We start from the raw sequence: 23649 nt of genomic DNA on the forward strand, positions 1-23649 counted from the left end.
ACAGTGTAGATGAGGCCATCTCTGCTATTGGCTGACATCCTGTTAGTGGCAAACACAGGTGTAAATCAACTCTATACCTTTGTATCTTTTTTAGGTTGATGTGGAGGTTGGTATCCCCTTCCGCTCTCTGCAATGACCAATGTTCTCCCCCTCCCCATGAGTCAATGGATAGCTGCTGCCTTCCACCATAGATGTTCTGTATTTCGTGGAGAGAAGGGAGGCTCAGACAAGCATCTGGCTATGTCTTCATAGCGAGATGCATAATGAGCTCTTCCTCCAATGAGACCTCCAGAGAACCTCTGCATACCTCAGCAGACAATGTAATCATTTTGCATTGGGAAATAGCCAGATGCTTCTACAATCTCCCTCCCTCCACTACACATGAAATGATCATGGGGGCTGCAGTCATTCTTTGGTAAGTCATGTGTGTGAATAGCCAGTTGTAGCATACTTCTGCATATTTAATTGCCACGCTAGGCCTTTCAACAGAAGAAAAGTGGACTATTAAAAGTTTTTGTATTGGCTGAGATGGACAAAATGGTGACTTTAATCAAAGAAAAATCTTTGGACAATTTTTTAAAAGACTGTGTAAAGGGGTGCTTGAGCAGGATCAGGTTGAACGGGCAGAGGGACAACGAGATGAGCATGAGGACCCAAGGGAGCAAAAAGACCTCGGGCAGGTAGGTGAAGTACCTTTACCTCACCCAACACCTTTGGTCCTGCCCACAGACTGGAATTCATTTTTTTTTCCTGTATGAAGAAGAAAGATGGGAAGATCATGATTGAATTTACTGGGGACTGAAGCAATTTTGTAGGATTTCTTTAGGTCAGAAGAAATATATATAATTTGATAGCAGTTGAGAAGTGATTTAAAATAAGAAGTTTATTGCACGGCCCCTAAAACGGGCCCAGTGCATTCTAAATGGTTGTGTGCATGCACGTGCACGGGATGAAATGGGGCCCAGATCCCCATTTTATTGCACGCTGGAATGCCGCCTTTGCCGCCGGGCATTCCAGTTACGTTCCCGTTCCATCCCAGAGGGCGCCATTTCTGGGAACTGTTTCTAAGCTTCCCCAGAAATGGTGCCCTCTGGGACGGGAACGCAACTGGAACGCCCGGCGGCAAAGGCGGCGTTCCAGCGTGTGATAAAATGGGGTTCTGGGCCCCATCCCGTTCCGTGCGTGCACACACACACGTTTAGAACGCACTGGGCCCGTTTTAGGGCCAGTGCAATAAACTTTATAGTGTTAACATTTTCAGACTTGACAAGTGGGAAGTCAATATAGTCTGTGTATGTTTTGTTAAGTAGAGCTGTGCTTTAGTTTTTTGTACAAGGGGAAAGTTTAGGGGAAAGTATTGTCAAACTGCATTATTTCTACAATGTAGATGTGACCATGGTCTTGATGAAAGTCACAATTCACAATAAACTAACAAACAGACATAATCCATCTAGCTAAACTTTGTATCCATTTATCAACCAATGAACTCACATCAGCATTTTATGTTCTTAATCAATTATGCTCGACCAGTATTGTGATAACACCTGCTCTACCCAGATGCTATTTTAACTGCAGTACATATATTTTAAGTTGTATAAATAATTTATAAAAAGCCTTGCGTAATTAAGTGAGAGATTTGTTTCTAAATATGCCATAATGACTGGCTGCTATAGACAATGCTCAGATCAAGTTACGGTACCCAGTTACCTATTGAACTTTAGGAGTCTGCTATTTATTGCAGTCAGCTAACCATTGATTAAACTACATCAAGAGTACTGAACATGAGACACAGGGCTTGCTCAAAGTGTAAACAGCTGCAGCACCTAGAATAAACAAATACTTCTGAACTAGACCTAGCCTCAATGAATAATAATAATAATAATAATAATAATAACAATAACAACAACAACAACAAAGGAGCAGCACATCACTGATAATCCCATACGATAGCTACAGCAAGGATCACTTGTTTTCTATCTCCATGGATATAACCGATTTCTTCCTGTCCCTTAAAAAAAATTAATTTCTTGCATACATATTACCTTTTTATTATTAAAGATATTAATATGAAACACTCATCTTAAGACCTTATCATTGATCAAAAGCACAGTGGGAATAAATTTAATAAGGGAGAAGCTGAGAAAAACACTTGGTTATTAATAGTTGGTTTTATTGTTGTTGTTATTGGTTTTAATAGTTTATTTAATAGAGTGATTTTAATAGTAATATGTTTAATTCTTTTTTAAGGGGGGGGGGTTATGATATATTGTATTGTGTTTCAGATGTTTTTATACTGTAAGCCACTCTGATTGCCTTATGGTAGAAAAGCAAGATATAAATAAAGTTTTATTTATTTATTTATTATTTTTATTTTCTTAATGTTCAACAGTAAGGACCTTATCACACGGTGCCTTACTGTTGGCAAAATGTTCCCGAAGTGTTTCTGAAGTGTTTCTGAAGCATGAAGGTGTGATAGCACATCATGCTTCTAAAATGTCACTGAGGCGTCCCATTTCTCTCCCGTCGATGAAGCGTTTGCGGAGAAGCAATTTTTTTAACAACAGAAGATCCTGTTATTCAAAAAATGGCTTCTTCATGAATGCTTCATCGACGGGAGAGGAGCGGGACGTCTCAGTAATGTTTTAGGAGTGTGATGCAGCTCCTTTTTTGCACCCTCCAAAGGACGGATCGGTGCCATGGCATGAGGTTACTGCAGCTCGAGCCCCTCAGACATTTAATCAGCATAATCCAGTGCTCTCTTCTAAGCCACAGACTCTATAATATTTAAGTCTTTCTTTGGCAATACTCTGTCTGCTTCGGTATCTGTAGTGGTATCTCTTCCTCCCACTATCTCTGTTTCTGTGGTTTGTCATGTCACAAGAAGGCCAAGCATTTCTTTCATGTTTAAGATTTTCAGATGAGTGATGATCCAGAAGTATCCATTTAATGATCAAAGGGGATAATCCATCATAAATTAAATGCTCAGTGATGCAAATGCTCCTTCATTCTTACCAGTGACACATGTGTACAGGACACTGTCAGGATCAACACCTGAAATATTTTTCGCAGTCTTATTAACATAAAAGTGAACCTCAATGTCTGATATTTAACTTTGAAAAGCATTCCATACTATACATACTCTTCATTTATAATATTACTTTCAGTCAGAATTCTTGACACCATACAAATTCTTGGCATTAAATGGTTGGCTTTTACATCCTTAAAACTGAAGACTGAATATACATGACATGACTTGACCATATTTACCCTTATTTGTTGAAAATATGTTTATGGAATTTCTGATTCTGCTGAACCACTTCAATTTTAAATCTTCACATGTGAGCACTATGTATATGCTTCTCAGACATACTTCAGTTTTATATGAGACAGAGTGGTGCTACTCACATTTGTTGTTGTGTGCCTTCAACTTATGGCAACCCTAAGGCAAACCTATCATGAGGTTTTCTTGGCAAGATTTTTTAAGAGAAGACTTTACTTTGCTCTGATGCTGAAAGACTTGCCCAGTGGGTTTCAATGGCTGAGTGGGGGTTCAAATCTGGGTCTTGAGTCACAGTGTAATACTAAAACCACTACATCATGCTGGGTTGCCCTCTTCAAAAATTACTTGTACAAATACTGTATAGCAAATATATCCCGTGATATAAAGAAAACAGAACAGTAACTAGTACTATGAACAACTGCGAAAGTGAGCAATGCATCAGTTTTGTCATAGTTTTCATTATTGCAATTTTAGTTCTGCTTTGTCTAGCCTAGCTTCAAAATCACTTCCATCTAGGAGGGAGCCCGCCATTTTCTTCAGCAGCCATTGGCGACAGAACAAATAAGGTGTAGTCTGGGGAACAAAGGCCAAAACCTGGCCTCATCTCAGACTTCAGCGTCTCAGACACTTATCCATCTACATAGTACAGCGAGGTAGTAAAGAACAGCTACAGATTCTAAAATTTCCTAATACTGACAAAGTTTTGCAAGTGTTTTGGTAGCATTTTGAAGTGCAAACTTCATATTGTGCAGCACTCCCAAGACTGTGTAATAGATATCTTGAACGGGGTTCCTAGTCAACACCTGAGGGTCCAATATTATCTAGTTCTCCAAAACCTGTGACAAAATTTTGTAGGTTTTTTACAGTGCAAATCCCTCATTTTTCAGCACTCCAAAAGTAGGTAGTAGCAAGGCCAAGAATCATCTTCCATCCCTGACACTGGGTAACTTGGCCTTCAGCCATGTGCAATGGGAGATTTCAATGTAACTCTGTGAGCAAGTATACATGATGTTCTTTCCTCCCAAGGTTCTGCTACCTCACACAGGTATTTCACCAGTTTATAACTAAATTGGGAGCAGGAGACAAGAACAGCATCACTGTCAATTGTTTTTGTTGCTGAATATATAAACACACAGGATAGTTATTTTCTGTTTTCATGGATAGCAGAAGCTATTTCAGGAGTAAATGTCACATGAGGGATAGTAATTAAAATCTTTGCGAAAACACTTAGCATTACTGCTGTTCCTTTGCTATCTTATCTTTTATAGGAGACTGCCTCTGGCAGCAGAAACAGTCCTCCACGAACCACATAAGCCTTTGTTTTCCACAGGGTTGCTAACAGGGCATGTGTAAACATTTTTTGTTAAAGACATTAACCTGTGAGGTAGAAGAAGCTTAAATCCAATTGTCAGTCCCAACCAGAGTAGCCCTATTGAATCAATACTGCTTACATGATTGTTGATTTTTCAAGTGATCACAGGCAGCATTGACACTGCAGAAGTAATCCAGTTTGACACCACTTTAACTACCAAGGCTCAGTGCCATGGCATTCTGGGAATTGTAATTTGTTTTGGCACCAGAACTCTCTGACATAGAAGGCTAAATAGCCCAAAAATTACAAGTCCCAAAATTCCATAGCATTGAGCCATGGCAGTTAAAATGGTGTCAACCTGGATTATTGCTGCAGTGTGGATACAGCCATAGATTCAGTTAGGTCTATTCTAGTTAAGACTAACAGTTGGATTTAAAACAGAGCATCTTACCCAAATATTCAGCATCTTTTTACCTTCAGGAAAGAAAGCTGAAAAATATTGTGATAATGGCATTATAGGTTAATCAATATTTTGCTTTGCTGAATATACGTTTTTATAAAGTCATTTGGTATGAATCTGAATCACAAACACTCATAACCAAATGCTGGATATATTACATTAGCCCAATGTACTTTTATTTTCCATAGTGACATCAGCATGTTAAAAGCAGGTACCAATGCCAGACTTGTCATACACAAGATGACAAGATGTGGGTGGAAGGTACTGTCAGAAATGCCCTTCAAAGACATTTCCATATCACAGCACAGCATGAGGTAGGCTACATCTAGATCTTTAAGTTGGTATTTTGATGAGTGGTTTGTATTATATCATCCAAGATTTCTGATTCTCACCTGTTTAACCAACCTTCCTTCCTTCCTTCCTTCCTTCCTTCCTTCCTTCCTTTCAAAAATTTATATCCTGCCCTTTATCCAAAGATCTCAGGGCAGCTTACAATAAAATACATTTAAAATAATCAATAATAAAAATATATTATGTCACCCATCAGTTAAAAACTAACATTTTAAACCCAGTTAAAACCATTTCAAATAATGTCAACCACAGCACATGTGCAAACTGGATGAAATCAATTAGCCCCAAAAGCGTTAATAAAATCCCATGCTTTGATGTGATGGTGGAATGACACCAGTGGGAATGGTAGTCCACTAACTGGGGCACCACCATAGAGAAGGCCGCTCTCCCATGTCCTCACACAATATATGGCTCCCACCAGTGGGGAACAGAAGGGGCCCTCTCAAACAGACCTCAAACCTCAATTAGGCATGTACAGAGACTCTTCCTGCCCCAAATATTATTGCTGAAATGAAGAAAGTTTGGTATAACCAAGACTAGATTGCTATATAAGCTCTGTTCAGTTCTGGCACTGAAAACAAATCCCCAAGCTCAGAATTATCTTATTTTGCACCATGCTCTATTGGTCAACCTAATAAAAAACAAAGCATAGCCCACAAGATCTAAGGTCCCCCGTTGTCTGGTACGGTATAGCTAAGGTCCCCCACTGTCTGGTACGGTATAGCTATGAACAACTATAGGCCAGTCTCTTTGCTACCATTCTTGAGCAAGGTGATCGGGAGGGCGGTTGCTCTTCAACTCCAAGCTGTCTTGGATGAAACCGATTATCTAGACCCATTTCAAACTGGCTTCAGGACAGGCTTTGGGGTTGAGACTGCCATGGTTGCCTTGACTGACGATCTGCATCTGAGCATCGACAGGGGCAGTGTGACCTCTCAGCGGCTTTTGATACGATAGATCATGGCATCCTCTTGGATCGCCTGAGGGAGTTGGGAATTGGAGGCACTGCATTGCAGTGGTTCTGTTCCTTTCTCTCGGGCAGATCCCAGAGGGTGCTGCTCGGGGACAGTTGCTCCAGTAAAAGGGAGCTCACCTGTGGAGTCCCGCAGGGTGCTATTCTGTCCCCGATGTTATTTAACATCTATATGAAGCCGCTGGGTGAGATCATTCGGAGTTATGGAGCTGGGTGTTATCAGTACGCCGATGACACCCAAATCCATTTCTCCATGTCTCGTTCGTCGGCCTCGAATTCTGATGGCGTCTCCTCTCTCAATGAATGTCTTAGGGCAGTAATGGGCTGGATGAGGAAAAACAGATTGAGATTGAATCCAGACAAAACGGAAGTGCTCACGGTAACGGCCCTGAAACCAAGAATTGGGTTGCAACCTCCAGTCCTGGATGGGGTCACACTCTCCGTCAAGGACTGCGTTTGCAGTCTGGGGGTGCTCCTTGACTCGTCGCTCCTGATGGCAAACCAGGTAAATGCGACAGTCAGGAGCGCCTGTTATCAGCTTCGGCTGATACGCCAGCTGAGCCCTTTTCTGGAAGTAAGGGATCTTGAGACTGTTGTGCACGCGCTGGTAACCTCACGTCTAAACTTCTGTAATGCGCTCTACATGGGGCTACCCTCGTGCTTGGTCCAGAAATTGCAACTAGTACAGAATATGGCAGCCAGAGTAATTTCTGGAACATCCAGGAGGGACCATATTACGCCGGTTTTAAAGTCCCTCCACTGGCTGCCCATTAGCTTCCGGACCCAGTACAAGGTGTTGGTTATCACCTTTAAAGCCCTAAATGGCTTGGGTCCAAACTATCTTCAGGACCGCCTTCTCCCCTACAATCCTCCCCGCGCACTCCGCTCCTCTGGGAGAGGCCTACTTCAGCTACAAAAATCTAGGCTTTCGACTACCTCCCAGAGGGCATTTTCCATCGTCGCCCCCAGACTGTGGAACGGCCTGCCGGATGAGATCCGTCTGCTTACATCCTTAGACAGCTTTAAAAAGGCTGTTAAGATGGATCTCTTCCGGCAGGCCTTCCCAGAATAGAGAACCCGGCCTTAGAAGAATGTCTGGGAAAGATACTGCTGCTCCAACTGATTGCGGGCATGATGTTGCTGACTTTTTGGTCAGTTTTTAACTTGTATGTTTGTGTATTTTTTGTTTTGTGCCTTTTTAAATACTGTAGTGGATTTAATACTTTTTTAAGCAGGGGAGGGTATTAGGGATTTTACATGTTTTCTATTTTAATTTTGTTAGCCGCTCCAATTGTTCTCAGAGGGGCGGGATACAAATAAATTTTATTATTATTATTATTTATTTATTTGGGGTTAAGATTTACCCTTAAGCAGCTTATCTAGTTCCTTGCCTGGTGATTAGCATAATGTCTGTACTTGTGGAGATGTCTATAACATATTCATAACCTATTCAACCACCTCATAAGCAGTCACACAGTGTGGGGTGGAGTGGGAGGTGAACTGTCTTGCACTTCCCCCCACCTGCCTGCCCACCCAGATCACTGCTAAGCCTTCAAGGCTCAGACCCCTACAAAGCCTTCAAGGTCTGGCATGGGTGCAGCCATGCTGAACCCTGAAGGTAGGCACACACACACCCAGCAGCTGTGGCTACTGAGGGGGACAGCATTGCAGCCTCCAGAAGACCAGTTTAGGGTGCCGTGCGGTTGCTGTGCAAGCAGGAAAGAGCCCTTTCTTACTTGCCCAGTAGCTGTGCCAGTCCCTTTAGGTATACCACCCCACCAGATGACATCCCCCCTCTGAGGTGCTGCCCAATGCCATCCGCACTCCCCTCCCCAAAGTGATGCCAATGCTCATAAACATGAAGTCTGAATCTTCTGCTACTCTCCTCCTAGTTTGCATGCCATTTCAAACCGGCTTCAGGGCGGGATACGGAGTTGAGACTGCCATGGTCGCCGTAGTCGATGATCTCCGTCTGGGCATCGACAGGGGAAGTGTGACCTTGTTGGTGCTCTTGGACATCTCAGCGGCTTTCGATACCATTGACCACGGTATCCTTCTGGTGTGCCTGAGCGAGCTGGGCATCGGGGGCACTGCGCTCCAGTGGTTCCAATCCTACCTCTCAGACAGATTCCAGATTGTGAAGCTGGGGGACACTTGCTCCTCTAAGAGGAAACTGACATCTGGTGTCCCTCAAGGAACTATTCTGTCCCCCATGCTGTTCAACATTTACATGAAACCGCTGGGAGAGACCATCCAGAGACATGGGCCGCGGTGTTATCAGTATGCTGATGACACGCAAATATGATTCTCTATGTCTCCGACTGATTCAGTGTCTAAGGATGGCATCTATCCTCTGAATGCCTGCCTGGAGTCGGTAATGGGCTGGATGAGGGAAAACAAACTCAGACTGAATCCAGAGAAAACGGAAGTACTTGTGATACGTTCCTCGGGCCTAAGGAAGGAAATTTGTCAACCTGTCCTGGACGGGGTCACACTTCCCCTGAAGGGCGAAGTTCGCAGTTTAGGAGTACTTCTGGACTCGTCCCTGCAATTGACATCTCAAGTAGATGCGACGGCCAGAAGTGCCTGCTATCAACTTCGGTTGATACGCCAACTGCGACCCTACCTAGACTGAAGGGACCTTGAAACGGTGGTACACGCTCTGGTAACCTCTCGTCTAGATTTCTGTAATGTGCTTTACATGGGGCTACCCTTGTACCAAGTTCGGAAGCTTCAGTGCAAAATATGGCAGCCAGATTGGTCACCGGTTCATCAAGGTTTGACCATATTACACCTATCTTAAAAGATCTTCATTGGCTCCCTATCTGCTTCCGGGCACAGTACAAGGTGTTGGTTATTACCTATAAAGCCCTACATGGCTTGGGCCCGAGTTACTTACGGGACCGCATCTCCCTATATAATCCGCCCCGCACTCTTAGAACATCAGGTAAGAATTTATTGGAGATAGCAACCTCTAAGTATGTTGCTACTTTGCAAAGAGCATTTTCAACATCAGCTCCAAGACTTTGGAACAGTCTCCCTGAGGAGATCCGCTCGGCGACCTCATTAGAAACATTTAGAAAAGCGATTAAAACTGAGCTTTTTAGCCGAGCATACTCCACCTGATATGAATACCCCCCTGATATGAATGACTTGTCCTGTCTGTGTATGATCCCTACCTTGTTTGTTGATGCTATTGTTACTGTATGATGTTAGAATCATAGAATCATAGAGTTGGAAGAGACCGCAAGGGCCATCCAGTCCAACCCCCTGCCATGCAGGAAATCCAGATCAAAGCATCCCCGACAGATGGCCATCCAGCCTCCGTTTGAAGACCTCCAAGGAGGGAGACTCCACCACACTCCGAGGAACTGTGTTCCACTGTCGAACAGCTCTTACTGTCAGGAAGTTCCTCCTAATGTTGAGGTGGAATCTCTTTTCCTGCAGTTTGCATCCATTGTTCCTGGTCCTGTTCTCTGGAGCAGCAGAAAACAAGCTTGCTCCCTCCTCAATATGACATCGCTTCAAATATTTAAACAGGGCTATCATATCACCTCTTAACGTTCTTTTCTCCAGGCTAAACATACCCAGCTCCCTAAGGCGTTCCTCATAGGGCTTGGTTTCTAGACCCTTCACCATTTTAGTCGCCCTCCTTTGAACACGCTCCAGTTTCTCAATGTCCTTTTTGAATTGTGGCGCCCAGAACTGGACACAATATTTCAGGTGGGGCCTGACCAGAGCAGAATATAGTGGCACTATTACTTCCCTTGATCTAGACACTATACTTCTATTGATGCAGCCTAAAATCGCATTGGCCTTTTTAGCTGCCGCATCGCACTGTTGACTCATGTTCAACTTGTGGTCTACTTGGACTCCTAGATCCCTTTCACATGTTGTCTCCTTAAGCCAGGTGCCACCCATCCTATATCTGTGCATTTCATTTATCTGCCCTAAGTGCAGTACCTTACATTTCTCCCTGCTGAAGTTGAAAGTTGTATATTTTATTGTTTTTAGCTGCTTTTAATTGAATTTTTATGTAAACACTTTGTGCTTTTTTAGTCTGTAACCCCGCTTCCATCCACTGGGAGAGGCGGGGAAACATAAATAAATAAATTATTATTATTATTATATCTCTGCTGCTGCACTTGTACAAAAGTACAGTAACTGAAACATGGGTAACCTCTAGAACAGGCAAAAGGTGAAAACACTACTGAGACTGGCCTTGCCACACAGCTACTTTCAAGAATTTGTTTCCATGTATTAAAAGGCAATCACAGAATAATTATATTTCAGTGACCATAGTAAAAAATGTTGCTTAGAGATTTATTGATTCATTTTGTCATTTTGTCACTGGGATTTAATTATTGTTTTTCAAATGCTTCTACCTTAACTGCACATATGCCATGCATATAAGAGACAAATATATATACATATATGACATGCTATTAAACATATTACATAAACAATATTACAAATGCCAAAAACCTAGTGATCATCCCAGTCTACAACTATTTAGCAAGGGCATGTATGAGCTACAGGTGCTATGACTAATAAATAATCCAGGTTGACACCACTTTAACTACCATGGCTCATTGCTATGGAATTCTAGGAACTGTCGTTTTGTGAGGCACTTTAGCCTTGTCTGTTATAGAGCTCTGGTGCCACAATAAACTACAGTTTCCAGAATTCCATAACACTGAGCCACAGGAGTTAAAGTGGTGCCAAACTGGATCAGTGAGGATGCAGCCCCAATCACCCGGTAAAGCTGTGGCTGCAAGTAGATCAAATGCTTATGGGTGTTGTTTTTCCACATATACTTCTTGTTCAGTAGTCTGGAGCCCTTTTAGGTATCCTGGACAAGGTTACTACCTGTCTAGGTTACAGGTCTAGACAGGTAGTAACTTTGTGAAAGGTATATCAATATATATATATTTTTAAAAAATTGAAATGTACTTATTCCAGTTCCAGTGCTTAGTCATCCTTACACTCCTCATGAAACCGGTAAGCAGTTACTGATTGTGCCCTCACATAACTGAACATGACTGTTGGTACACAACTCATGTTTCTGTTTGTCCCTTTCTCTCTCTGCTATTTATAGCATGTGCTTTTTATCTTCTAATTCGTTTGAAGGTTATGGTAATACCTCCTCTTCGGGGTTGCAACTTTACAAGCATTGATCTGCTTTGGACAATCGATTCAAAATTATAGGAAATCAGTGGGTAACCAAATATAATCAGTTTTAAATATTATTTGAGATGGTTCAAATAATGCTGTTTGAAATCTATTATTTTTGCTATAATGTCCAGCATTTCTGTCAAAAAATAAGAATTCCCCAAGTTATTATATGTTTAGAAAGCCAATTCCATTTTGTCATTTTGGGATGTATCATGTTCAGATTAGTTCCCTGCTTTCAACTTAATGAAAATGTTCCTGATAGTAGACTACACCACAATGTACACTGCTATCTGACCTTGACATGTTATTTACTTATTTAAAGTATTTCTGTATTGCCTCCCAAGCCCCAAAAGCTCCCAAGGCAATGAACAAATAAAAACCAGTTGAACCAATACAAAGATAAAAACATTTTTAAAACATGTTGAAATGTTCTTTAAAAACTTCTAACAGCAGTTTGAAAGCAATCCTAGAACTTGATGACACGGAAGTTAATTTTTGAGGGTGTCGTCCGCTCATGTCTTTTGTCACCAGATGTGCAATTGGTGCCACATAGAGCTCTACTTTTATTAACATGCTAATTTTTTTTAATACATAAGCCTTTGACTTTTCTTAATATATGCTCTAGAGAGGAATAGAATAGCTACTTCCTTATCATCCAACAACTGTTTTGTAGACTGTCACTGTTAATAATCCAAGTATCATTGTCAGTACTTTCTGGTGCATTTAATTTCTTTCTGACATCACTATCCACAATCTTACCTGCCCACCCCATCTTCAATCGCATGTAGCAAATATCATGCATTTGGCTTGTTCGGTGTCATGGGAAAGTTTGCAAGCCAGTTTTCCAGGATACTATCAGCTCAGAGGATCTCCTGGCAGGCCATCATCTGATTTTAAAAAAGCTGTTTGGAACCAGCACTCTTCTCTTCCCAACAAAAACAGGAAGAAGTCTGTCTTCCTTCCTTCACAGTGCCACACAAGCCAGGCAGAAATACATTAACTGCCAGAAGACAACTTGCACTATTGTACAGGATCCACAGGATTCCAGCCTTAGGCTATAATCCCTGCAAAGATTATTACATTGGTGCACACTTGGCAATGTGCAGATATGCAAAAGGTAACATTGCAATATTTTGTATAAACCTCTGAAATAGATTTCATGTGATCTCTACATGAAAGAAAATCAGTCTAATACTGAGAAAGTGTGGTCTGCCATTTATTGTTAGACACCATGGGTCAGTATCTGGGACAGTGGAAGTTGTAGTTTGGCAGCATTTGGCGGACCATGTGCTACTCACCATGCTCTAAGATCAAAGCACCTGACTGTAAAATGGAAGCGTATTCAATGATTCAGTTGCACTGGTCCTATTTAATCTCAGTGTTTTCAGTGGGTCATGTTCAATGGACATTTTTTTAGGGCTGCACATTTCAATAGTAATGACTGCCAAGTATCCATTATTCAAGTGAATTCTTAAGCAGAGCTACAGAAATGTATAACACCAAATATTAAAAACCTGAAGGCATAATTTAAATTATCACTGTAAATGAATGCTCCTTATAATAACATGTTAGTTCTTCTCAATATTGGGCACTACATCTTTAGCAGGTAGTTGTATCAAAGTAGGAGATGATTCATTGTCCTTTTATAAAGCAATTGCTGTAGGAAGTAATTTAATCACTGCTTTTGATTACACTTTACAGGCTGCCTTTTGCCAAATGGAACTGCAAGCTCAAAAGAATATAAATCCATTTGTGATCATGCTGGTATGTAATTGTAAATAAACGAAACAATTGCAAAAATGCTAAATGCCAACTTTCAAGAAAGATCAGATCTTCACAAAACTGGAAGTTTGTATGAAACATGGTTGTGAAAACACACAGAGACTATGGAACTGATACAGAATTTCCTTTAAAGTAAACACAAAGAAAACATATTTTACTGTGACATTTTAACCTCAGCAATCCAATAAAATCCTGTGTCTGGAAGAACAGTAGGGCTGTGTTGAGGCTCACAATGATTTAAGATCAACAGAATATTACAGAACAGAGTAGTTGTCCTTCAAACATAGAAACTTGTTTCCAAATATACAGGACTTGATTGTCCTTGGTTATTACTTACCCAATATAGCACATCAGTCCATCCTTCCATGGTTATACATTGGAATACAGTTAACATTGCATAGCCAAAATTATCAAAATTGGTTATGCCACCATTGGGTCCAGGCCAGCCGCCTTTACATTCAGTGCCATTAATTGGACACTGACGTCCACTCCCTGAGAATGCACATGGTGCAGGATCTTCTTCAGCTAATATTTCTAAAAGAGGATCAAAAATATTTTAGAATGAGAAGTCTTCCATGCTGAGCTTGGCGGAAGACATTCTAATAGTCACAACCATCTAGAAAAATTATATGTGTGCAATGAATGGACATTGATCTAAGGAAGCTGAGGGCTGGTTCAGAGAGGTAGTTCCCTACTTTTAAGCAGCCATGACCCTCCATTAGCCACATATGTGTTGCTAGGCACATAGGGCAATGTTCAGGTGACCTACATAAATGCGATCACAAAAATTTCCACAATTATTATAGGTTGGGATAAATTCAGAGATTACTGCTATGTACATTGGACATTTTTATATTTAAAAGCTATAATCCCAAGAGATGCAGAGTTAAATATAAACTGTGATTTTTTTTAAAAAAAGAATATAGTCAGTTTTCCCTCTATTCAATCACATGGGAAGATAACTGCAGTATGAAATAGTCCTTAAAAATGAATACAATATTTTTAACATTGTACAATTAGCATTTTATAATTTTAAAACTTGCATGATATGACGCTTTGTTGGTTACAGCAAGTCATCTGTCAATTTTTCCTTCCTTCTCTGTTATTAAAAAACAGTTCTAACAAATGCTGCATGTTCAAAAAAGAGCAATACGAAAATCAATATTTTAAATGCTTGAGGTCTTCCCTCACCACTAACTTCTGATTTAACTTGGAACAATTCTATTCTAGTTTGAGATAACAGCTCCTCCACTCACCTGTATCTTCAAAATAACATGATTTGTGCATTTTTCCAATAAAAAGTTCCAATCCTATAATAGCATAGATTATGATCACAAATAATACCAAAAGGGCAATATGGAGCAAGGGAACCATGGCTTTTATAATGGAGTTCAGGACAACCTGTAAACCTGTAAAACACACATACACAAAGCAATTAGTGCGATTATTGTGCTGTTATAGTCATATAATACGAAACAATTAATATGAAGGGGTGATGAAAAGTTCTCGGCCCAACCCATTTCCCAAAATGTGAGTGTAAATTTGTCACTGTAGCTTGAAAAAGTCTTCTTTTGAATTGTAAACTGCCAATTTGCAAAAGTGTAGCTATAATTTCTGAATCTTTAGAGATCACTGGTGGAACAATGTCAATAAAAAAGTGTGGAATTTTTAAGTGCTGAACTCTGGGACATCATGAAGTTCCTGTACCTGAAGAACAAAACTCTAAAGGAAATCCATGAGTCTATTAGGCAAACACTGAATGGCAAGTGTCCATTCATACTGAACTGTGAAGAAATGATGCTTTAAGCATGGAGATTTTGAGACCAAAGATCCAGCAAGGCTCCTGAAATTGTTGACCATGTTCATTACCTGATTTAGGCAGGTTGGCAAATCTCAGCTAAAACAATTGCTAAGGACACTAGAGATATTCTGGGAATGCAATGGGTTTATAATTCATGAATAATATGTGGGAGGATATGTGTGTCTATTTAATTAGCAATCCACTGTCTGCTGGGAAACCCCCTGACCCTGGGTGGTGTTCATTTGCATGTGCTGAGTCTTGATTTCAGTGTTTTTCAGGACTGGTAGCCAAACTTTGTTTACTTTTAGGGTTTCTTCTTTCCAGTTGAAGTTGTCTAGGTGTTTACGGATTTCAATGGCTTCCCTGTGCATTCAGACCTGATAGTTGTTGGCATGGTACAGAATTTCAGTGTTTTCAAACAGCATTTTATGCCCTGGATGGTTTATAATGTGTTGTGCTACTGCTGATTTTTCTGGCTGGCCCAGTCTGTAGTGTCTCTTGTGTTCCCTGATTCATGTTTGAATGCTGCATTTGGTGGTCCCTGACCCCATGTAGACTTGTCCGCAGCTGCACTGTATGTGATAGACCCCTGTGGCTGTGAGAGGGTCTCTCCTGTCCTTTGCTGGGTGCAGCATTTGCCTGATTTTGTTTGTCAGTCTGTAGATCATTTGGATGTTCTGTTTCCTAATCATTTTTCCTATTCTGTCTGTGACTCCTTTGATGTATGGTAAAAATACCTTCGCTTTGTTTGTTTTCACTCTTGTGGTTTTTTCTGGTCTGAGCTAGAAAAAAGTTTCTTCTTGAAATGTAATTCCAAGTATCCTGAGGCACCACAGCTGTGTTGCCGGGAGATTCTGGGTGTTTTGGTTTATCTAATTCAGATGTCTTTATGCATATTTATATAAAGACTCATGTTTTTTTAAAAAAAAGATTTAAAAGATCTTGTCATTTGCTTCTTTTTAATGGTCATTTCTTCCTTGGATTGAAAGAAATACATCCCCAAAATCAGAGATATTGATTTATTGAGAGTGAAAATGTTGCTTCTGACCAAAAGGTCTCCTCTCCACTCATGGCATATTTCCCACAATTGCTTGATCCTCCATTGAAGTAATTTTGCTAAATCTGTAGCAATTACCACTATTTCCATGGCAACAGATTATGGTCTAATAAACACAGCATTATGACCTTGCTTCTGGATCAAATGTTAAAAGCAAGAGATAAGAGGGAGAGGGAGGCTTCATTCAATCCAAAACATCTTCCTCCCACAAACATACAGCAATGAATGACAACAAAACAGGAAGGATTATAAGCAAATCCACTAGTCATTTTGTTGAACTGCTTGTTTTCAGTCTTTCCAGTTTTAGTGATCCAACTTTTATTCTTTACAGCTATTAGTTTACACAATGTTTTCCTAAGAGCACCGGGGAGTCCTTGGAATCTTGCTGAATACAGAAGAAGGCATCACATTCCACAAAGTCATCATAGGCAAGGTATCTCTCTGTTGCTGCCAATCATTTCTCACAATATAGAAAGCAACTAGTGTTAGGTGCATTCTACAGCTGCATTCACACTGTAGAAATAATCCAGTCTGGCATTAAGAGCCAGGTTGGGGGCGACATCTGAGCATGGCATTTAGACGCTGCATGCTCTGACGCTGCCACATGGCTGTCCACATGTGCGGCGGCTTCATGGTGTTTTGGTGGTGTAGCGTTTACCTGCGCCATGCCACTGAAATACCAAAATGATGTGGCAGCAGCGGCAAGGGAACCCTTTTTCAGCCCCCAAAAGGAGTGACATTTTGCTCCTTCTTTTTGGGCTAGAAAAATGCCAGAGTGGGGGCACAATGTCTGGTAGCCATGGCCCCAATCCAACACACAAAGGGGCAGCATGGCAGGGCAGAAGAAAGATACTGAAAATCATTAACACCTAGAACTCTTTAATTTGCTATGTTAACATTCCCTGCCCCCTTTTCTTTGGGTGTGTAAACATTATTTGTAAATGCCCAATGGAAGTTTTAAGTTACGTACTGCTTGAAATTTGTGAACTGATGGAAAATTTCAGAGGAGGGATTTTTATGGGGGTTCATGGCAGCCTTGGTTCTCACAGTGCAGGAAGTTTGAAAACTCTTGCTCCAAATTAATTTACACTATGCTAATGTCAAGTTTGGTGGAGGCATACAAAAATGGAGAAAGAGCCAATTTAGTCATTTCACTGATCCAATTCCTGACAAGATCATTCTCAGAAAAGTGAGTGCTAAAGAATTTCCCATATAGATCTCCACTAAGAGTCAAATCAAACATTATGCTAAACATAGGACAACCACTAAATCTAGTAATTATGTGTCCATGTTCTCTATCCTCCTTGGTAAGGTCCACACACTCCAGCAATGACAAGTGATGGCATAGAGAAAGAGGAGAGTAGTATGTTCAAATGCTAGGACACCAGTAACTCTACCCACCCTAGTGAAGAAATAAATATTCATGAGTCATTTCCAGAGGCATATACATGTTTCTTATAACATCTAATTTAGCATCTATTTCATAGATTAGCGATTGTATTATGAGATAAGATAAATTCATATACTTTTGCAAACTTGCTGAACTGCTGTCATAATTTTATACATAATTAAGAACAGATGAAGAGCCATGCCGGGGTAGTCTGAATACGAATCTCATCAAAATGTAAAGAATACTCACACATTTTCCTCACTCTTTATGATAAGGGATTTCTGAAAACATTTTCATTCATAAGACTAAAGAAGTGGCAAATGACTTACTGGGTACTCCTGATACAAGCCGAAGAGGTCGCAGCACACGAAAGGCTCTTAGGGCTTTTACATCAAAACCACCTGGTTTACCACCTGAATGGCTTCCCCCTTCTGCTTCTTTGGTTAATTGTTCCAAAATTACACTAAACAATCTAGAGACAAGAAGTAAGACAAGCTATCATTTCTCATTCTAGCAAAGAATGAAGAATTTTAAAATAAATCAATAAACTTTGCAGTATGTCAAATTCAGGGGGAGAAATCAGCTTCCAACATGAGATGTACATTTACGTATACAGTGGAACCTCGCCATAGGTGGGTGTGCCATACGCGGCCTTGAGCATATGTGCTCAAGCTGCGGCACGCGCGCGGGGCAAAAGGGGCGGTGCGTCCCATTCAGTTGAATGGGCGCGCGTGCCCGTTGCGCCCCACGCACCTCCACGCCGCCGTGCACGAGCCCCATTGTTTACAATGGGGCTCGAGCATAGGCGGAAATCGCCATACGCGGCAGGATCCAGAACGGATCCCCCGCGTATGGCGAGGATCCACTGTAAAATTATAAAAGGAAATAATTATAATGCTTAAACAGTTTCACAGTTTCGAAGACTGCTCACGGATGCCCACATAGCTGGCTCTTCGGACTACTACACAATAACTTCCCTAAATCACATAAAAGACAACTGACTTCACACTGGTATTAAGTAAATGTCATCACACAATTCCCTTTTCTATATCATAGCAGTGACATGTTCATAGCATTTATATCACAGTAGAAGTCATGTAGCTTTATATACACGTTTCTTATTTAATGAATGCTCACTTCTTCTGATGTCAGTGGCCTGCAAAGGCTGTTATAGATGCTGTGCAGCTAGAAAATTGTAGTTGCTATGTTGGTGGGATGGTGGGTACAATTCATGTAAAATATTTTGAGTGCAGAAGTTTCCATGCCCAATAATAATCCAAATACACTTTTCTCAATTTAGCACAGTATTCTAATATTAAGTCTTTGCAAAGTGTTCACTGATAAGAGTCACACAAATTTATTCCAGTTCAGGTTTTAATTTATTTTTGGGGGGCCTCATTCAGCTGAATGTACCCACAATAGTGCTGTTTGCTAACAGATTATGTCCTATTGATCAATTGGACATGGAATACTATGAAAATTCAACTCATTTCCAGCGAACAGTGATAACTACTCTTTATCCCTGGTTGTATCTTTACACCTTTTATTGAATTAAGCATTCAGCAAATATTGATAGTTTCTGGTTTCTTTCTTATATTTTTCACATTTTGATGGCCAAATGGGTTGCCTCACACTCTCAGTGTCCCAACTGTGTATTCCTGGGGGAATGTTTCACGCTGCATTTTGTAACTTTAGAGTACAGATATGTAATTTTCTGTGTAGGAAAAAATATATTAACAGATGAAATAGCCCTAGGAACATGTTCACAAAATTTGCTTGCTAATGCCCTGGTGGGAAACAATTTCAAAGTATTCCTGTGCATATGTTAGTGGGACAGGAGTCCTGTGAACAAAGCAAGCAAGCACTTGACACCCACACTGAATGCCAGCAAACTGAAAGGGTTGTTGTTGTTTTACTCATTTAGCAATGTGTTCATACAATGCAGAATACAGAAATGTTATGTACAGTATGGAAACATTTGTTACAGTTATATTTTTTGGAAAATTAAAAACAGACTTACCCTACAATTACTATTACAAAATCCAGTAAATTCCATCCATTTCTAACATATGCATTGGGGTGTAATAATAATCCATATGCTATAATCTTCAAAAATGTTTCAATTGTAAAAATTATCAGGAAGGCATATTCTACTTTTTCCTGAAAAAAGAAAAAATTATTGTTAATGGGTCAAATCACAAACAATTGTTTGTTTACTGAAAACATTTATAGATTAGCCCTTCAAGTGCTTGAAGTGTCAATAAATAACGACATAGATTTATTATTCAGAGAACCAGACTCTGGCCTTGGCACCACAAAGATAAATATATCCTTCAGCATGTTTCAAGGAAACAGTTAATCCACTTAACTGCATTACAGTAACTTTAGTGACATTCTTTAGAATTCCAACATGGTTAAACAAGTTACTGTCAATTTATAATGGCATTTTAGCTGTATACAGCATCCCTGTAAGTATGGCAAAACAAAGATCCTTAGCTCTACATCACATTCCATTAAAAAGCACCTCTCTATATTCAAACAAATTTTGTTAATACATACCATAAGTGATATGTTTGGGCACAAGAGAAAAATTGCCAGCAGTATGTCACAAATATGACCTGACAGCAGCATTAAAGTAAAGGTGGAGTATCCCTTATATTGGGACCCTGGTGGCACAGTGGTTAAATGCCAGTACTGCAGCCATAAGGTTGTGAGTTCAATCCCAAGCAGGGCTCCAAGGTCCAATCAACCTTCCATCCTTTTGTAGGTCGCTAAAATGAGTACCCTTGTTGGGGGCAATTGGCTTACACATTGTAAACCGCTCAGGGAGTGCTAGTTCACTGATAAGCAGCATAGAAATGTATGTGCTATTGCCATTGCTATTATCCAAAACACTTTGGACCAGATGTGTTCCATATTTTGGATTTTTTTTTTAAAAAATTGGAATACCTGCATTTGTATATATAAATGAGACATAATGAGACTGAAGAGACTGAAGATTTGTGCAACAATGGGAAGCATAGATTTCTGCCATTTCACAGATCCTCATGTCACTCTCCAGTTGTATCTCTCTCCAGCCACATTTCCCTCCAGCCTCGCAAATACAGTGCAGGTATGGACTATGCTACTTGTGCTGTAGCTCAAAAAGTTTTGGATTTTGGAGAACTTTGGGTTTTGTAATTCCAGATATGGAATACTCAACCTGTATTAGCATTACCATCTTTTAAGTACTACATCTACACAAATATTTAGGACCAATGGCCTAAATCCAATGTTGTTTCCCCTCCCAAATCCTGCTTCAGAGGGCTGCCCATTTCCATAGACATAAGCTGTTGTGTCAGTTCAGTGAGCACCCTGGATCCCACCCTGTGTGCAAGATTTCTTTAGATTTCAATACAGAAGCAACCTGTTCTAGTGTTATGGTCCAAAGACAGAAGTCTTTCAGTTGTAGTAGCATTCACAAAGGCACAAAAGGCAGGATGGGCCCTGGTTCAATGTGAAACTGGCCTCACATTGTGAAGACAGAGCATGGTTGAGTTGGCCCTGCATCATGAAGACAGGTCGTGGAGTGTGGGGGGAACTATTTGGCCCATGTAGACATGACCCAAGTTACATAAGGGACTTCCCATCCATGGCTGGATTGCATACCCTCCAACTCTCCTGATCTGACATCCCACTTTTTAGCTGTTTTTAAAAATCATTCAGTTACTTTCTCTTCCTCCCACTTTCTCCCTTTGTCTTCAGCTTACTTCCACTGCTGCATACTAATTTAAAAGTGCAAAAGTAATTAGTACTCAATTAACTGAGTGAGACGGGGGGCGGGTGGAAGAGTAGGAGTGGAATCTTTTTTTTTTATTTAGGTATTTACATCCCGCCCTTCAGCCCTAATGGCTATCAGGGCGGCTTACATTTATTATTATTTTTAACCAGACAGTTCCCTGCCCGCAGGCTTACAATCTAAAAGACACGACACAAAAGGAGAAGGGAATGGTGAGGGGGGAGGGGATCAGGTCCAGCATTCTTCTCTCCCTCTGAGGCCTGGACCAGTAAGGTCAGGCAAAAGCAATCGGCTGCAGCTTCTCCTAATTGCTGTATTCTTCTGCATTAACAAATTTTCTACCTTGATTACACTCTCGGCCAGATATGTGCTGGTTTTGACCTCTGAAATATTGGAGGGTATGGAATTGGTTCTTTCATGAAGAAGAAACAAATAATTTCTAACATTTAAATATTATTGTTTGTACATAAAAAAATACATGTAACTATGGTTCACTAAGCATACTTGAAATATGAGAGTATCTTCAGCAGCTGTAAGACAGAACTGAGCAATGGAACAGAATTTGATTGTAGATTTACTGGTAGGTATTTTTAAACTGTATCAAAACTCTAGGAAAATATCCTGATACTCTAAACAAGATGAAGCACTCAAGTCTTTCTTCCATAGCATTAGGTATCTTCTGTAGTACTCCACAATGTCACTTTGTAATAACTGAGAATAAGCTTATGGTCATCACCTAGTTCTTGTTTAATTCCCTCTGGGCAACTTGCCTGTTCCTGCTGCCAGACCTACTGCTGGAATCTTCTGAGGAAAATTAGACTGCCAATTTTTACTCATACAATAACATACATTACTAGGGAGGTCCAGCCTTGGAAACTGAAACCTAAGGCAAGATACTTTAAACAGAAACTTACTGGATATCAGTCGTGAGGGAAGTATCCAATAGAACTTGGATGCAATAGCAGAATGGCACTACAGAGCTCAGTAAAGAACAGAAGCCTATAGAAGAAAGTGGGAAAATTGGCTGGCATCTTCAGAGATAGTGTATATCTCAAAAGTAGGAATTCTCTGAAGATGCCAGCCACAGATGCTGGCAAAACGTCAGAAAGAAACTCTGCTAGAACATGGCCACATAGACCGAAAAACCCACAAAAAACTATGGATGCCGGCCATGAAAGCCTTTGACTATACTTAAGAGTACTTTAAAAGGATACACCAGTGTGATGTTGTGGTTTGAGTGTTGGACTACAATTCTAGAGACCAGCGTTTGGTTCCCAGCTTGGCTGTGTAAACCCATTGGGGGACATTAGGCAAGCCACACTCTCTCAGCCTCAGGGGAGGGCCAAGGCAAACCTCCTCTGAACAAATCTTAGGGTTCGCCTTAGAATCATCATCACTCACAAACGACTTGAAGCCATACAAGAACAACAACAACAACAACATTTTCCCCTACTATTTTAAATTAAGTTGTTTTAATTTAATTTTATTTGGACATCAGCCTGAGGTCTTGTGATATGGAGTTAGATATAAATAGTATAGTAAATAAATACATTTACCTTCCTTTGCGTCCAAATACATCCATGTTGACTAATATTACTCATAGGCATGTTGTCACTGTGTGCCTTCAAGTCATTTCCAACTTATGGTGACTCTATAAGGCTAACCTATCATGGGATTTTCTTGGCAAGGTTCTTCAGTGGGTGGTTGCCCTGGCCAACCTCTGAGGCTGAGAGAGTGTAACTAAGCTGTGACAAAACCATGTATTTGGAGGCAGTCCACAAGAACTCATGATAATCTGACTTCATGCCAAAAGCCCAAATAAGCCAAATCTTAACTGTTTGTTCTGCAGTAAACATTTGTACAGATACAAAACAAGACAGGTATGTCCATTTCTTCCACATTCCTTTTCTCTTTTTACATCTGGGCATTGGGTTGCGTTTAAAAAAAAAAGGAATTTGTCACTACAAACATTTCTACATGCAATTTCCCTACAGTTATAAAACTACCTATGTAAGATAGTCCACAATGGTTTGTGGGTTTTTTAAATGTTCAATAGGACAAGATGAGGAAACAAATCCAAAGTCCCCATTTAAAAAAAAGAACTCTAGAGCTGGGATGAAGAGAAAGTACTTGGCAGACAAAGGACAGACAAAGATACAGTGCTACCTCGGGTTACGAATTTAATTCGTTCCGCGGCGCCGTTCGTAACCCGATACATTTCGCAACCCGAAAAGCCGCTGGAAAGCCGCTAGCCGCTAGCCGCGCTTTGAATTTCGCGCCGAAACGCGCC

General features: G+C 40.6%; 1 protein-coding gene across 2 annotated transcripts in view; it reads right to left on the minus strand.

Annotated features, from left to right (window-relative positions):
• Positions 1-23649, minus strand: part of CACNA1D (calcium voltage-gated channel subunit alpha1 D) — a 387489-nt gene that overhangs the window by 171424 nt on the left and 192416 nt on the right. For both annotated transcript variants that reach the window (XM_089522716.1, XM_089522725.1), the window contains exons 4-7: positions 19602-19741; positions 17911-18053; positions 14590-14742; positions 13671-13867 (exon numbers count right to left, since the gene is read on the minus strand). In XM_089522716.1, the coding sequence (XP_089378842.1) occupies positions 13671-13867; positions 14590-14742; positions 17911-18053; positions 19602-19741 (633 nt within the window). The remainder of the gene's footprint in view (positions 1-13670; positions 13868-14589; positions 14743-17910; positions 18054-19601; positions 19742-23649) is intronic.

Source organism: Sceloporus occidentalis, unplaced genomic scaffold, assembly GCF_023333645.1.
Source record: "Sceloporus occidentalis isolate IW3139 unplaced genomic scaffold, rSceOcc1.0.p SCAF_1, whole genome shotgun sequence".
NCBI lineage: Eukaryota > Metazoa > Chordata > Lepidosauria > Squamata > Phrynosomatidae > Sceloporus > Sceloporus occidentalis.